The sequence below is a fragment of the Pyrus communis genome, chromosome 16 (assembly GCF_041283825.1).
Source record: "Pyrus communis isolate YQ-2024b chromosome 16, ASM4128382v1, whole genome shotgun sequence".
Taxonomy (NCBI): domain Eukaryota; kingdom Viridiplantae; phylum Streptophyta; class Magnoliopsida; order Rosales; family Rosaceae; genus Pyrus; species Pyrus communis.
The window spans coordinates 29,057,472-29,075,363 of record NC_142580.1 but is presented as its reverse complement, the minus strand read 5'-3'; the positions used below and the strand labels follow the sequence as shown (position 1 = coordinate 29,075,363).

Sequence of the window (17,892 nt, the reverse complement as noted above, 5' to 3'; positions counted from 1 at the left end):
CACGTTTTTAGGCTAAGCTTCATATTGTATTTTCAGAGTAGTTCGAAAGATTCTTAGAGGTGAGTGAGGTCATCTGTCTTTTCTTCTCTCTTGACTACCATGTCATCGACGTAAACTTCCATCATCTTCCCAATATTTTCTTTGAAGATTCGAACATTCAACCTATGATAGGTTGCCCCTGCATTTTTAAGTCTGAAAGGAATAACTTTATAACAATATGTAACTCGGTCGATGATAAAAGATGTCTTCTCCATGTCTGGTTCGTACATCTTGATCTAGTTGTAACTGGAGTATGCATCCACTAAGCTTAGCAATTTCATATGGACAACCAACCTCCTTAGTGTGGGTTTGGCTTTGGCCTTTTATAAATTTAAGTAATCTCGTGCTTGAAATAAAAGCCAAATGAGTTTAGGCCCAATGGAACCGGAAGAACCCGAACTACCTTTTTAGCCAAAAAGTGATGTTTCATTGTTTCTACAATTTATTTAGACTTTCTAATTAATCATAACACTTAATTAATTCTATCATCCTTTAGTTATCTCATTAGACGAGTGTATTAGTGTATAATTTATTAGTATTCTAATTAGCGAGGCAGTGAGGTAATTGATATCAATCCAATTGATTAGTACGTATTCAATCATTAGTTGAATTAAAACTTATTTTTAATTTTCTTTCTACTTTGATTATTGGTTATTTAACCATCAAGAATGACCCACAAGCCATGAGTGACATTTACAGATATCATGGTTACCCAGCCAATGTAGAGTTTGGTTGGAGAACCTATTCAGTTAGAATTACAATGTAATTCAATCATTCTCTAATTCAATACTCTCAATCACAATACCTAGGTTACTTTATGTCAAACCCTAATGTGATTATACTATCTTATAGATATTTCGGCCGAAGATTCCCAAATCATATCTTAGAGTAATCATTCTCTCATACTGAGGATTAGAGACTCCTTATTGAACATTCACATGCCTCTGAGAATAAATCGCTGACCTCAACAGTGTATAGAACACAGCCAAGATAAGATGTGGTCATGTCTCATTATCAAATGATCAACAACGTATCCCAAGACAACTATGATGTCTCATGTCAAAGGACTACTTACATTATCTCAACCAGTAGAGTTACTTGCTGAACATGTGACTAGACCTCAATGCAAGTACTCTCGCTTAATTATGTTCAATGGACTTATTCCCTTAACGAACACCTACATACTTTTCTTAGTGTCCCTACACGAATGCCTTGAGACTATCCATCCTTCTCATTGAAGCAAACATAGTCCGTACTGGTCTATCCAGATAGTCAGCATTCCTCTGACAGTCCTATGACCAGGAACTTTTTGGAAATCATGGTTATGTGAAGAAGGTCTCTATAGTCTAACATTTTTTTATTACTTTTTCCATCAATCCATTGTACTGGATTCACTATTTGGATGTATATTGTTTATTGAGATAATTCTAAGAGTGACTTTGGCTTTTTGTTGTATTAGACTTTACCTATACATTCAGACATTATCCTAAAATGTTTCTTCCCAAGATTGACCTCAGGGCACATCTCTAACATGAATAACCAACATGGAGTCTGTTTCAACCCATAATGTTTCCAATGTTTAGCCCAAGTTATACACACAGCCTCAATGCAAGCAAGAATTTCTAAAGTAACTGAACTTACCAATTTTGTGTTTGATGCAAAAACACCAAGTGCCCCACCCTCCAATGAGCAAAAAATTCCCACCAATACAACACGTTCGTTGGCACAAGACTCATCAATATTAACCTTAAGCCACCAAGTCATTGGCAATCTTCAAATGACTTGAATAAAGGATGGAGCCACGTTGAGAAAATAAGCAACATTGAAGAAGATGAACTACCACTAAAAACACACAAGAGTCGAGTCATGAAACTGAGCTGCTAGCCAGCATTTTGCATAATCTAAGGAAACAAACTTGCCCTCAAACTGAATTTGATCGCGAAGAAACCAAATGCTCCATATAAAAGTACAAGCCACTATAATCCAAACTTTTTTAGTCAAGGTTGTAAGAAAAGTTTCACAAAAAACCTGTAACAATACTGATTGAACCACTTGAAAGGAACAAGGAAAAAGCTTCAACAACGAAGACCAAAGGCCCACAGTCCAAGAGTATTCCATAGAATGTGTGAAAGAAACTCAACAGCTGAATTACAAAATGAGCAACAAGAAATCATCGAAACTCTCATATGTTGAAAAACCGTATTAGTGAGGAGGTGACTTTGTGCACATTTGCAAATAGTTAGGCTTTGCCTTGGTTGAATTCAATGAGACCAAATGGATTCCCCCAAGGCACTTGGATATCAAAGTTAAGCAAGTGAAAATAAACTTATTTAGCTGCAAGTATACCCGACAGAGAACCAGACCAACATAAAGAGACTGAAGATGTCTGCAACAGAAGAGAAGTAGCTGCAATTAAGCAACAACTTCAAGAAAAATAGTGAAGAAATCCAACGGCAAATTCCCAATGAGAACCGCATATATAGTCTCTTAATAAGGCTCTGACCGTATAAGCAAGACTATCAAGGATGTAAAGGTGGGAAAACAAAGGCTTGCCCAACCAATTATCAAACCAAAAAGAAACTTAAGAACCATCACCCACAATCCATGTCGAATGTGAAGAAATAATAGGGAGAACCTTTTTAAAACCTAGCCACACTGAAGATTTTTTGTAAATGGAAAGAGAAACCAAACCTCTATGCAAGAAGCGAGTACGCGTGAAGATAGCCAAATAGAGAGGAAGAATCCACCATATTTTAGCAACGCTTCAAAAGCAATGAGTGATTTAGAAGGGTCAAATCCTTTAACCCTAAGCCACCAAGATGCTTTGGGCGACAACAAATGAACAAACAAGTCAAGAAACTAGAAGAGTACCACGAGAGTCTAGATCACCTAATCAGAAAAAATTCCTCATCCACCTTTGGACTTAATATGTTTATCCACATATATGATGTGAATCCCATTTAGATCAGTTGACTAGCTTTTTTCTTATCTTTTTTCATTAAGGTGATAGTTCAAATTTCAAAAACTCCACACAGTCATGCACAAACTAGACTTTCTTGAGTGCTCTGAAGTTCCCGCCACTCTGAAGTTTTGGCAACTAAATGTTTGTTTAAAAATTAAAATTTAACTGTTAAAACCAGAGCACCAAATACTCCGGAGCACCCAAGAATTTTTGCGCACACACATATATGGATAAAGATAAGTCACATATAAATATATGGATAAGGTGCAACCCTATAAATCATCCCGGTTCAATTTATATATTTACATAGGCAACTATACATATGCCTCGGATTTGAAATTTGTCTTTTTAACTTGCAATATTCCACACTTCCTATGGTACACTTGATATATAGCCCTGAGTCATCGAAATTGCCCAAGATTATTTATGATTTGCAGTTGCCGTTGCAGACGATTTCCTGATATTCCCAACTCTATGACCATCCATTCTAGCTTTAGCAAAAACCCCATTTCTAGCAGATTTTGGTGATGCCGGCCAATGCCCATAAGCGACGGCCATGTCCTTCAAGTCTTGAAGGCTTTCAAGAGTCTCGATAATGGAAGGCATTCTAGGCCTGTCTTTGGGGTTCATGCTTATGCATTGTAATGCCAGATGGGCAATCTCCTTTGCTCCCTTAACGGAATACTGGCCGGCAAGTCTCGGGTCCATAATATAGCGCAACCTCCGACTACTATACATGTAAGGTTTTGCCCATTCAATCAGATTTTGCTCGCTCTTTGGTCTCGATTTATCCATTGCTCTTTTTCCTGTTAGCAATTCTAGCAGCACCACTCCAAAGCTGTAGATGTCACATTTTATTGTCAATTGCCCTGAAAATTGAACTTCTTCCAATGTCAATGCATTTGATTAAATCATCAACCAGTTTCATTAATTCGTAAAATTAATTAGTAACAATATCTTTCCCAATTTCTAAGGCTCCTGATATGCACACCTCGATGCACTGAAAATATAATCCCAAACGAGACCATATATACTAGAAGAAGAAAAGTTGGGAAGTATATACATAACATTTTCAAGTTATACCTGTTGAGACATATTCAGGGGCTGCATATCCATAGGTACCCATTACTCTTGTTGTGACATGTGTTTCTGATCCTTCGGGTCCCATCTTTGCAAGTCCAAAATCGGACAGCTTTGCTGTGAAATCCTACCAAATACAGAGTAAAATGCAGCTTATATAATACTTAAATTCCCTTGAATTAAAAGTAGGTTTCATTTTTGTCATTTTACTTTAGGAGCTGTATCAATAAAATATAAAAAATCATATTGCACTCCCTGTCACTTATTTTGCAGAATGTTTTATAATTAGTGCTATTTGACACTTACAGAATCTAGCAAAACATTTGAAGTTTTGAAATCCCGGTATATGACAGGTGTCTCAGCCCCATGCAAGAAAGCAAGGCCTTCGGCTGCTCCTGTTGCAATCTTTAATCTTGTGGCCCAAGGCAATGATATTGAAAGCCCTGCAGTTATAGCAGATATAATAATTTCCGCATGCATGCAGATGCAAATTGATAATTCTAAAACTAACTGTAAGTAGAAATAATTATGATAATGTGGTTGGAGAATGGAGATAATATTATGCAAACGCACTTTTGAATAAGTGATTCTCTAAGCTGCCTCGAGGCATAAACTCGTAAACAAGGAGTCTTTCCTCGTTCTCGCAACAGTAGCCAAGTAATTTCACCAAATTATGGTGCCTGAGCTGCCCAAGAAATATCACTTCTGCCTGCAACAAATTAACGAGTTATGAATAAATTTGTCAAAACTAACCCTAACTAACGTAACTGGAATAGTCCTTTTTTTTTTTTTTTTCAAATCAAATCATTTGACTCGAGCTGTGAATTTTGAAGATTCGTCCACATACAATTATTCATTTATTTATGGCGCTTTAGTCAAAATTCTTTATATACAAAAATCTCAACAGGTTCCTCTTCAGATCTTTTGGTGAGGATCCTGAAGATCAGTGAAACGTGTTTGTTCATCATACATCGTACGGTCAGTTTTTGTCAAGTACTGTTTGTGTTTAATTTTAAATAAAAATATTTAAAATAATTTATGACCGCACGATGTACAATGAACGGACACGATTCACAGATCTATATGATCTTCACAAAGAAAATCCGGATTCACAAAGATCTGGATTTGTTCGAAAAAAATTTATTTGTACTATTAAAAATGATAACTATTATCGTTATTAATCGAATTAACCCCGTCTTTATACATTAAATTAACCTCATCTTTTTCTACTTAGTGCTTTATAATACCTAGTAATATCATCTTCCTTCATATGTTGGAGGTGATTTTTACACACATTTTTTCGTTTTTCGACCTCTCTTTATTTTTAGTTATCGAATTAAATAAATTAAATGGAAACAAAGTACATAATTAAATAAGGTGTGTGAGAGACCAAAAAAAGTGAATGTTTATCATTTCCTAAACTATAAGTAAAATAAGAAAATCCTTACTAGCCATTCGCGGTGTCCTTGTAGGCCATCAATGTCGAGGAGCTTAATGGCAACGGCCTGAGCCTTCAAACCCTGCCTCAGATTCTCATCAATATAACCCTTATGAACAGTTCCAAACCCACCTTCTCCAAGTAAAAAATTGACCGAAAAATTCTGAGTCACAGCACGCAGCTCACTCAGTTGAAAATCATACAAATCCGACCCGAAAGACTCTGCAAGATCCTCGTTGATACGCATGGACGAAGAGTGGCTGAGATCGGAGAAAGACAACCGCCGGAAGGACGGCAGTTGAGCAACGTCCTTGGAGAAATCAGACCTTGATGGCCTGCACCTGCTGAAGTTGCCAAAGATTGTTTGGTTTTCAGATGAACAGCAGTTTGCTGTGAATGGTATCCAAGGCTTTGAGTGCTGCTGCTGCTGCTGCCGCCTCGTCATTATTGGAGGAGAATAGAAAAGTTAGTGGAAAGAGATATGCATTTGTTGCAAAGAATACCACCTGAACAATGGTTTCTTATTCTAGAACTGAGCAAATTAAGGAAGGAAAGAGGTGTACATCCTTACTTCAACTGCTCTAACCACTCTGCTAAATGGGGGAAGTGTATTTCGTTTGCAATCTGCTACTTTAACATTATATTTTTGTTGTGAATTGTCTTTAACGCAACGTCTTCATGCAGAAGGTTAAGAAATTCTGCAATTGAGTAAATCTTAATCTTTTTTTCTTTATGGACGCACACAACATGACCAAATTTTGAAACAAGCTCATCAACCCCACTTATATATGTGAGACCCACTTGGCTTATAAGGTTGATAAAAATTTGGTCGAACTACTCTATTGGCATGAGCAATTTATGATAAGGTACATATTATATAATCGAGCCAACTCGAGTACAACATGCTCAAGCTCCGGTCAGTTGAAATTGTTCTTGCTCAAGTGAAAAAGCTCGTAAATGCATGCTCAAGCTCAACTCGAATGATATTTTCAAGCTTGAGCTCGACTCATTTGTAAACTAAACTTCAGCTTTTGTTTGGCTCGATTTATTGAGAATTAATATAAAAAATAAAAATTATAAAAAGTTGGTAGTAATATTGAATACATGCAAACTAAACTCCATATAATAAGCTAAATATACTTTGATATGACTGCATGTCCAACACATACGAGCTACTCACGATCGAGTCTTATGAGCCGAAGATATATCATAGCTCAAGATAGGCTATATGTTCAAGCTCAGCTCATTTCGTTTATGAACCAAGCTTGAACAAGCAAAAACAAGCCAATTACACGAATGAAACTCGAACCGTTCGAGCATTTTAGATCTAGTAAGAGTATCTAGCTCAAGTTTATTGCCCAACTAGTTCATAGTGTACTACTTCTTTCATACCACTGCTAGAAATTAACATTTGCTCGACGAACCTAATTTCGTCAAGCAACTAAACTTTGCCCAACAATAAATCATTTGGTCGGACAAAAGCGGTCAGTGTTTTAGTTTTTTTTTTCACAGACTTTAGGCTACGAAAATTTTCGACAGCCAAAGATTTCATGCCAAAGTAAAAAATTGGTGCATATTATGTCACCTTTGTGTGAAGAACCTTCCAACTTTGATCGGGCAAATGTATATTTTATGATTTATGGTTTAAGGTTTAAGGCTTATAGTTCGTTGGGCAAAAGTGAGGGACATTTTCACATATCCAATTCCTTCAATGATTTTCGTAGTCTGCAAAAGTAATTTTAACAATCCAACCATCAATGTAGTTATATATGCTTCGAGATTTTAGGATTTAACACGTGTCATAATTTAAAACATTTGCCAGACGAATTGGTCTGTCGGGCAACGATCTAATATTTTAGGGTAAATTACACTTTACTACCTCAACTTTGGGGTCAATTTCAATTTCTTACAACATCTTTAAAATATTTCAATTTCATACCTCAAGTACAATTTTATTTCAATATAATACATCCGTTACATTTTTCATCCATTGATCCGTTAAGAGCTAACGTGGCTGCCATATTTATGTCACATGGCTGCCATATTTATGCCACTTGGCTGCCAAATTTATGCCATGTGGCAAAAAAAAAAAATCTTAAAACGCAGAACCCCTCCCCACCCCTCTTCTCCCTCTCGAGCCCCCCAACCACCTCCCTCTCCTCCACTCTATTCACCTCCCTTCCCATCAAAAAACCCACCCCGTCCCACCCCACCTCCACCTCCCCCGCAACCCCCCACCCCACCCCCTCAAAACTCCTGCGAAATTCTCCTTGAGCTCGTGTTCTCCGATACCAATTTTGAATCATCTGAGTTGACTCACGAGGCGCTCGCACTTCTCGTTCTATTCCCATTCCCTGAGTTCGACTATTCTGTGGTGGCGTCGGATCTGGACTGGGTCTGAGTCAACTCGGGCGGGTTGATCGAGAACATCCTGGTTGGGTCGCGAACGACGGAGCTACAAACGCATGTTAGAGGAGCAAGGTTCGGATGGGGGAGAAAGGTGAGTGGGTGCCGAGCAGAGCTCAGAGTGGTGATTCGACTAGGGGCCGACGAAGGGGGATTGGAGGCCCTGGAGTCGCAAAGAAAGGAAGAAGGTGGGTGTGAGTTGCAGAGGAGAGAAGGGTGGGTGGGATTGCAAATGAGAGAAAGGAGAAAGGGGGTGGGGTGGGATGGGGTGGGTTTTTGGTTGGGAGGGGAGGTGAAGAGAGTGGAGGCTCAGGAGGGAGAAGAAGGGTGGGGTGGGGTTGTGTGATTTCAGTTTTTTTTTGTTTACTTTTTTTTAGAAGATTAAGGTTTTTTTTTTTAAATTTTTTTTTTTTTTGCCACGTGACACAAATTTGGCAGCCACGTCAGCTTTTAACGGATCAATAGATGAAAAATATAACGGATGTATTATATTTAAATAAAATATTACATGAGGTATGAAATTGAAATATTTTAAAGATGTTGTAAGAAATTGAGATCGACCCCAAACTTGAGGTGATAAAGTGTAATTTACCCAATATTTTATATCATAGATAGCCTTCTTCTTCCTCCTCACAGCATCTTCTCCTGAACTATGTTTCCTCTCTACTCTTTCTTTGCTCTCTCATCTGTCTCTGAAATCTCCCTCTCAACTCTCTCTACAATCTCCCTCTTAACTCTTTCTCTCTCATCTCTCTCACAAAGGTATTTTATCTCTCTTACTCTTTTTCGAATTTAATTTTCATTAATTGTTTAAATTTTGTGAATATATGTGATTGTAATTTGTGTTTGCTGGGGTGGATTGAGGTGGGTGCGGGGAAGGGGTGGGATGTGGGGTGGGGAAATAAAGTTGGGTTTAGGGGATGGTATGGTGGTAGGTATGGGCTGGGGTGTTGGGAAAGGGTGGGCTGCAGGTGGGGAAAAGGCTCTAGTGTAGGATTTTTGTGAATTTTGTGAAAATTGTAGGAATATTGTGAAATTTGTGAAATTATTAGAAAAATAGGAAATTTCAAAAATTTCAAAAAAAAAAAAAAAGAAGGGAAATTTGTAGGAAAACAGAGATACACAATGGCAATCAGGCGACCATTAGTGCCTAGTCAACGGCCAAGCCCACGACTTTGGCTTCATCAGGCCAAGTGCCTTGATTTGCCCAGTGTGGTCACACCAAATACGTCAACGACCATGCGCACAGAGGGAGATGGAGAACTCTCAACCGGGAAGAATGCCAAAATACGAAGGATCTATAGAGGCTTGGCCTCCAACTGGACCACTTGCTTATTTCACAACCGGATCGTGGTCGTTTCCTACCCATTCCATAGGCAAGTGAGGCTCAAAGTCAACTGCCTATTGACTCACGACACAGAAGCAATGATTCGCACTAAGTGCCTCACACTCACCCTATTATGGAAGCAGATTTCCCCATATGTGCGAAAGGAGATGATGAGTTATATATTGGTGTACCTTTAAATTATTTAGTGTACTTAAACACTTGTATTTTTGTTATTTGATTCAAACCAACTTTGAGATCGACATGTAGCAACCAAGTACAAATGATTTAAAGGTTTGCCCAACGGATACTTTTGCTGGGCAAAATATTTCAATTTTTTTTTTCTTATGAAAATCTATAAAATAATGGTGCCGGGCATGATTTATTTGTGGGGAAAACTTGGTCAATGCACTTTGCTCAATGAAATAGTCTCGTCAGGCAAACAGAGTTTACCAAGGGAAAGTTCGTAGCAAAGGGCATTATGCTCCATCGGGCAAAAGGATAGGCAACAAAACCCTATCTTGCTCGACAAATAAATTTTGTCTGTAAAGGGTTTTTTTAAAGGGAACCTTAATGAAAAGCTTCCGGTATTGTTAACTTTAATGAAAAACCATATTTTTACACTAAAAAGTCAATCTTGGTACTATTCACTTTACTCTTTATTTTGTCCTTATTGTCAAAACTCAAAGTTTTCAAGTTATTTTCATTAGTTTTCCTTTTTTTTTTCTTTTTTTTTTAATAGTGTGCATGTAGTGCCTCCTTAATTTTTTGTGCTAGTACCATCGTGAGGTGAAATTTATCCAACTGCTCTTATTTATGAGTATTCAGATTGATGAAGACAACGAATCAATTACAGTAGGTGGCATGCACATGTAGCCTAACTAAGCCTTACATGCCAAAAGTTACGCGCACTTGCTAGTATTATGATTAAATTAGAGATACCCAAACGAATTTGTTAACAATAAATAGATAGCACGATCTTACTAGAGTTTCTTTTGTGTGACAATTAAATCATATAACCCAAGCCAGTATTATGATTAAATCAAAGAATAATACCCAAACCAATATTGTATCATACAAGACATTAGAGTTAGCAACTGCGCATTTTTCAGCTGCATGCAAATATAGAAAGGTAGTGATTTTTGTTTTTCTAGCTTCTCGCACATTTTTTTTTTTTAATTTTTAGCCATCTATAGGGACATCGATAAGATAAATCAAATGGAAACAACAGACGAAATTAAATAAGAATGTGTGAGAAGCTAAAAAAGATGTATGTTTATCATTTCTCATATAAAACGCTAGCTGATGTTTAGACTATGCTATGTAAGGGTCCACCCAATTTTATGACCATCCAACTGAATAAATCATCACTTCCCTATTTTTCTTTGTTTATTGATTCAGACTACTTTCCTATGCGTACGCATGCATTACCTACATAATTCTAAGTTAAGTTTATCCATTGCCATGTAAAGATCCACCCAATTAATTTATGTCCACCCCTGGTGTTAGTCTCTTCAACAAGTTAGTCATCTATACATCTACCTAACAATAACTTTGGTAACATTTCAAACTAAAAGATGTCCACACCTAAGATAGTTTAGGATAACTAAATCAAACTAATAGAGATGATGGATATAACAAAAACGTTATATTGATTAGTAGAAGTTGTAGCATCTTTCGAAGGGTTGTGATGAGTTTATGTATCACTCAACCCTTGTTAGATTAACGTATTCAAATGTTAATGTTGTGCATCTTTAAGTCATTGAATGGATTAATCGTTGTGATTGTGGATATGTGTTGGAAACTATTGTGAAATAGGTGAATGGAGAAATGACAATCCTGGTTCTCATATGGTTTCATTGTGAAATCTGGAATCTAGTGAGGCACGCTCGTTGAGTTCCATTGAGTGGTTCTAGAACTCTATGTTCTTTCTAGTTAATGCTTGAGAACTTTTAGAGCTTAAAAGAAATGTGAACTACGAATGGCTTGATCCCATTTTGGGTACGAAGGCTATCTAACATAGAGGTTAAATGCAACCTTGAAATAAAAGAAAAAAATTACTACACTGTTCAACCATTTGGATTGTTTTGGTCATGTTTCGAAAGAGAGGCATGACAGATGTACATGTATGTTATGACGTCACGTGTCGATCCTGGATGTATCTCACGATCAACAAGTGACATAGAGAGTATTTTACCTCAATAATTTGAAGGTTAGAGATCCCTTGTTGTACATTCACATTCCTCCATGATTAGATTGCCTAACTACAATGATGCCGCGGACACCCTCACACATCATAGTGTCCTTATAGTCAAAGATTAAGGACCTAGCCATAAGTCAAATATGGTGTTGTAGGTCAAAGGACTATTTTGTATTATCCCAACTAGTGAGTTCTCATATGACATGAGTATAAGAACTCCTAGTTTATCACGCTCAGTGGACTCACTCTCAATTGAACACCTACATACTTGCCTTAGTTTTTGACATAAATGACTCAAGCCCAGTCACTTTCTAGGCAGAAGATGTGACGACCCGTCTTGAATTAATATATATTTTATCCTTGAGTGTGTGAAAATGACGATTACACCCTCGAGTCGTAGTGATGCGAATGTACGTATATGGTTTAAATTATTTGTCTCGTTGACGCTATTAAATGATACTCGATGTCACTAGAGTGTTGACGTGATTTAGGGCCGAGTTGGGTTCGTAACGAAAATATTACGATTAAACGATTATGTAATTGGGCTAAGGAAATGGACCAATCACCAACCTCCTACTTTCTTGGGTCCAATTAGAATTTTAGGTTTGTTTTGGGGTCAATTGTTAGCCCTAAACATGCAGCCCAATTAGGGCTTAAGATCCCTTTTATTTATGCCCAATCCGAACCACACGCACACACTCACACACACATACATACCCTGATCCTTTCTCTTAATCTTTCCTTTGTCCGTATAGTCCGTACACACACGCACCTAACCATCTTCAACTTGCACAGATCGAACTAGGAGAGGTCATTTTCAAGTTCCTTGCAAGGTCAGGAACCTAATCATACCCTTAGTTTAGTGAAAGAACCTTGGAAACTCGGGAACTCGCGAGCTCCGGTGAGGTTCTCTGCTACTCCATCGTGATCATAGACGTTTCACGGAGTTTTAGGGCTTAAGGGAGTCTTAAAGCAACTTCACATATATCATAGAGAAGTTTTGGAAGGTTCTAGACGTCAGGATAGGTCAGTTCCTCAAGTTGCAGTTTTGACCGAAATATCGAAGGATTTTCCGACTAGTTCCCGTCGATTTTAGGACTTCAAAGTGGTAAGAACATGTTCTACTCGTTTAGGGCTTCAAATCCATGTAAAGTTTGTGAAGTTTAGTTGAGATTTGAGTGAGATATTTAAATTTGAAAATTTTCCAGTTTCCGACGACACAGAGTCGATCGGCGTAGGAATTCGACGAACCACCGGAGAAAGAAGGGGAATATTCCATCAATTTTGACAGCATATACTAACGGCGTCAGGTGAAGTTAACGGAATATTCTATTATTTAGCGGAATATTCCCTAACGGCATTTAAAATTTCGTTCGTGTGACAGGCACATGGGGGCACGTGGGACGTCGGAAAATTATTCTAAAAATATGGAGATGCTCGTGGTGTTGAGTAGGCCATGATGGTATATTCAAACATCCCAATTGAGTAACGTATGAGAAGTTATTACATGGTTTTGGTTATGTACTTAAAATTAATGTTAAAATAGTGATTTCACATATAAGTGAGATGTTTTCGGAGGATAAGCACAGTCAGGTGAGACTCGGGGGCTACGATCCAGCTACATACCAGTGAGTGGGCTTTTCATTTTCTATATATACATATATATGTTTTGCGTTTTCCCAGAAATTTGTTTTAAATGAAATTACATTTTAAATGCCATGTCAATTGCATTATGCTTTAGAGTATGCATTAGTATAGATATGCATATTGTTTCTTGATGCTGCGGACGCCCAAGCAAGCTTCATGTGAGTATATATTGATGATAGTGGATGCATTGTTTGTAGTTATACGTAGATGCATTTAGAGCTCATTATCCTGCACCCCGGTGTTAGTGCTTCCGCCCATGGCCAGGGCACAGTCCTTCACGTGATGTTCACCTCACACACCTCACGCTCACCTTGGATCCAAGTTTGGTGCACAGCCCTGTCATACAAACCACATTAGGTGGTTGTGACTCGTAGGTGACCCGCGATTATTTGCACATCCTTCACGTGATCGTAGCACTTGAGCGTACTTATTTGCACCCAGCCCTGTCGTACAAACCACAATAGGTGGTTTCAACTCGTGTGCAGGCATATCTGATGAGCTATAGGTTCAGCCGTACAGGTCATGTTAGGTGACTCCAGCTGACATATCATTTTACATTGATTTATTTCACCTAACTACTTATTTCCATACTGGGATACTTGACATGGCATATATTTGAGTTTCACTACTCTCGAGCATGATTTTTATATACGTATGTATTATTATTTTCTGGGAAACTATACGGGTTTTATGGTGAAGGGTTATTACTTTTGGAAAAAGAAATGGTTTTGAAAAGCTTTGTTTTTACCCACTCACATTTTTTGTTTTGCACCCTCCCAGGTTCTAGATAGAAGTGCATGTTGGTGACTCACGAGGACTCTACAGCGGTTTTAACAGGCATCCATCAATGTAGGGTTTTCTTTCATACCCTGTATAATTAGTATTTAGTTTTGTTTTGCACGTTGGCACCTACGCTCTGACTATGTGTATCTACACTCTAACACTTCTTCCCGCACTTATTTACTTGTCTTGTGTGCATTAGTTAATGGGTTTTTGATTTCTCACATCTTCATATCACTGTCACTTCCGCACTGCACACATGGCTACGTCACCATCACGTGATGGCCATCATGCCTTGATTTAGGTCGGGGTGGGTTAGAAGACATAGTATGTACTGATCAATCTGGATTATGAATGCCCAATTAGAAATCCTTCAATCAGGACGTATAGGATATGTGTATGAGAAAGAAAAGTTTCATGAATCTAACTTCTTTAGATTACATTCTCGTAATCACATATTACTTGCACTTGTTATTTAGGCTATAATATTTAATGAGATGACTCTAAACAATATCTTTTCTCTTAGATTAAACTAAAATAGTTTAATATGCAAAATGTTGTAAAGTATCATCTCATTATTTGCTTTAAGGCATATTTCAAATAAGCTATAGCGGTGTGTGTGATGGGGTAGAGCGGTAGTGGATCCAGGAAAAGTTAGTCGAAGGGTCACATGTAAAAGTTCACAACATATCTTAGACATATAATAACTTTAAAAGTTAAACCATAGTTCCATCATTCATGATTTATGGAATAAATAACAATACAAATTACAACTGTCCGCGACGTGTTTTCTTATTTTGAAAATGCCACATTATAGCTTCATTATCAATGGAACAAAAGACATTGCTCCCAAGTTGATATTTAAAAATAAAAAAAATTAATAAGAATGGCAATGCCTCTTTGATGTATTTTATCAAGATGTTGGAATGCATGTATGAAGGACAACTCCAACCTTCAAGGAGGCAGCACCAAGTCATCCATAGAGATTCACCTAGGAGACAGCACCAAGTCATCCATGCAGATTCACCTAAGTTCAGACGGTCAGCTAACCCCCCGCCCCCTTCCTTTTGCTCCTTAATGGATCCGGTAGTGGAGTGGAGAATGTTGTGGTGGTAGTGGTAGTGACGGTGAGCATCGCATATGTAATTTTATTTTATTTTATTATAGAATTTTAACTTTGTTTTATAATGTATGTTTTATTTTTTATTATTTTGAAAATTGTTCTTAAAAAACAAAGAAAACATTAATTTAATGTTATGCATAACTTAGGCCAAATATTGCGTTTTGCATTTTCATTTTTTGATTTTGTTTTCACAAAACGATCTGCTAAATGCTTTGTTCACCTGTTTTTGTATCTGCAAAACTAAAAATTATTTTGTAAAACATTAATGAACAGGCCTTAGACGTTCAAAATATTCTTAAATAGAAAGATAGTGTAAGTACAAAAGATATTTCCATGAAAGCTCAAAGAAAACTTCAAGGTGTGAAATCTCTCGGGCTCGAAATGTTTAGTCCTCATGACTAGGATTTAGCATTTAGGACTAAAGATCCTCTATGATTGAAAATCTGCATTGTATTTTTGATGTGTTTGTAATTGTAGGGGATAATGTTTTTAACATGGTTATTCAATTGAGATTTTGAGGGATTTTAATAGATTTATAAATTCATGAATTTTGATGGAGTTTAATTGATTTCTAGATATTCTATGTAAAATTTGAATGAATTCCCTCAAATTCAAGAGAGAGATAAGATGTGAGAATCCTTAAAATATACTGTGAAATGTCTCTAGTTCTCTTGAATTCTCCAACTTTTTAAAAACTCCTTTAAAATCAATTTCTAAATTTTTATTCTCAAAATCAATTTATAATTGAATGCATTTAAAATGTTATAAACTTCTTTTAAAATTCTAATTAAATACACCTAGACTTTTATATAATCACCTAGATTTCTAATTGAACTACTCTAAATTTATAAAATTAATTAAAATCTCTTAAAATGCTAATTGAATATTTTCTATAGTCTCTTAAGTTGTTCAAAATAAATAAAAAATAATTAAAAAAACACAATATATATACGTTTTAACTATTTAATTAAAAGAAATGTTAGATTTGATTATTGTTAAACACGAATTTAAATCATATTAATGCTAGCATAATGCGAGACTAAGATCATCTTATGTTTTGGCTGGAGCTGAATCAGAAGTGGGACCCGCACGTTGAAAGTTGAACCAGCAAATGCGGAAAGCGCGACTTATAGCCGTTAGACCTCGCTTTCTCAGCCGTCTATGGCAGGGACAGACTGACAGTACGCAAGAAAGCTCGGCCTCAATCTGAAAATGGCGGATTTCTCCTTCTACCTCTCCGATACCGACGAATCAGCTGTGGACGACCTCATCTCCCAAGCCCAAGACCTCTGCGTTCTCGAGCAAGTTTCCGCCATCAACTGCTCCGGCTTCACCGACTCTCTCCTCCCCACTGAACTTGAATCCCGCTTCCGCAAACTCAAATCCTTCCCCGAGAGCTCCGCCTCCCGCCCGCCACCGTTAGCCACCGGTTCAGCTCGGCGCAATTCGGTTGAAGGTAAGACAGACCCTGTTTCTGATGCTGCCATTTTCTCGCCTTCCAAACAGAACCCAGATGAGAAATTGGGGTCAAATCTCAAATCTGATCCCTCAGAATTTTCAGTAGCGAAATCGAAATACAACCCGGGTGGGAAAAGGGGTTCAAAGGCGAAATTGAAAAATGGTTCAGTCTCATCTGCATCAAATTCATCTAATTCCTCTCCGGAAAGTGCAATTTTCTCGCCATCCAAACAGAACCCAGATAAGAAGCAGCGTTCTAAGCCCAAACCGAAATCTCGGTCGTTTCATTCTCCGCCGGATTCTTCTAATTCGTTGACGGACTCCCCTTCGCCCCCGAGGAAATCGGGTTGCTTGTGGTGTTCCCCGAAGACAAAGAGGGCTTCTCACACAAAGAGTAAAGAAAAGGGGGCAATTGACTTCGCGGCTGGTCTGAATTTCAGCGACGATGATGGGCTTTTATCGGATTTGGGCAGTTTTTCGAAGAAAGAGCAGACGAGGAAGCTGAAGAAGGCGATGAAGGAGGAGGAGAAGATTTGCAGAGAGGCTGAGAAGATTGTCAAGTGCGCTAGGCAGGCGTCGGCAAGGATGAGTGCAGCTGCCATTGAAGATGAACTTAGTGATGATTAGAGTGACGTAATTTCTCGGATTTCGGATTTTCGTAGAAAATAAGTTACTATGTTTCCTTTGTATGAGTAAGTTCAATCTTAATTTCGTATATAGAAAGATATATGGTGTATATTACCAAATGGTAAGTTATAATGTTTTGTTTCATCAATTTGTCGGAATGGTAAGAGTCCTATAATTCCAAATAATTTATGGGATTCACTCTGCTTGTGATTTGGGATTAGTGTATTGAGTAGATTGGCATCATTTTATAGTGAGCCAGATATCCCATTGCAAACAGGGAAATGATTTTTCGTTTCTGGGGCGTTGCCTTGTTGGATCTCCGGCGTCTGCAGGGAAGCTGGTTCGTGGTGGATGGTTGTCGCTCCCGCGGCGGCAGAGGAAACACGCTGCTGGGGTTTGTTTTGTTTTTTTTCCGTTTTGGGTTCTGTTGCTATGGAGGTCCATACCTTTGTTGTGTGCTTCAATTGTAAATGAAGTTAATGAACCTCCGTCTGTGCATACTTTTGTGCTTAGTAATAATGCCCGCGCGTTGCTGCAAATTTAAAAAACGTACAAAACATATATCCATTCATATTTGGTGTAATATTTACAATTGTATTTATACACACAATAATTAGTACCTGAAAATTTTATTGACCGTCGCTTCACAACTTTTTTGTTTTATTTGTGATGATGTGCATGCTTCTCTGTTATGATTTGAAAAAACAGAAGCTGTAAGTACAAATACATAAGAATGTTAAAGAAGAAGAACGATTTTTACAATTGCTAAAGAAATTAAGTAATTTTTGCAGTTTTTAAAAAAATTTAA

The 17,892-nt window shown here is 37.6% G+C and overlaps 2 protein-coding genes across 2 annotated transcripts; one reads left to right on the top strand and one right to left on the bottom strand.

The window, feature by feature from the left end:
• Window positions 1–3,257: 3,257 nt before the first annotated feature.
• LOC137732309 (putative serine/threonine-protein kinase PBL15) lies at window positions 3,258–6,086 on the bottom strand. Its single transcript, XM_068471617.2, has 5 exons — window positions 5,530–6,086; window positions 4,655–4,790; window positions 4,388–4,524; window positions 4,085–4,208; window positions 3,258–3,870 (listed from the first exon to the last, which is right to left on the bottom strand). Exons 1-5 carry the CDS (start codon window positions 5,962–5,964, stop codon window positions 3,422–3,424), a joined length of 1,281 nt encoding a protein of 426 aa, XP_068327718.1. The 5' UTR covers window positions 5,965–6,086; the 3' UTR covers window positions 3,258–3,421.
• A 10,043-nt stretch (window positions 6,087–16,129) lies between these two features.
• Window positions 16,130–17,269, top strand: LOC137732562 (vitellogenin-2 protein). The gene has a single exon (XM_068471877.2). It carries the CDS (start codon window positions 16,212–16,214, stop codon window positions 17,082–17,084), a length of 873 nt encoding a protein of 290 aa, XP_068327978.1. The 5' UTR covers window positions 16,130–16,211; the 3' UTR covers window positions 17,085–17,269.
• The last annotated feature ends 623 nt before the right edge of the window (window positions 17,270–17,892 follow it).

Bases quoted from the DNA above. Each gene is read 5' to 3' on its own strand.
- LOC137732309 (XM_068471617.2), bottom strand. From the start codon at position 5,964: ATGACGAGGCGGCAGCAGCAGCAGCAGCACTCAAAGCCTTGGATACCA. The intron at 4,791-5,529 runs GTAAGGATTTTC...AATTTGTTGCAG, and splicing joins AAGGACACCGCGAATGGCTA to GCAGAAGTGATATTTCTTGG. The intron at 3,871-4,084 runs GTATAACTTGAA...TTCAATTTTCAG, and splicing joins CCCTGAATATGTCTCAACAG to GGCAATTGACAATAAAATGT.
- LOC137732562 (XM_068471877.2), top strand. From the start codon at position 16,212: ATGGCGGATTTCTCCTTCTACCTCTCCGATACCGACGAATCAGCTGTG.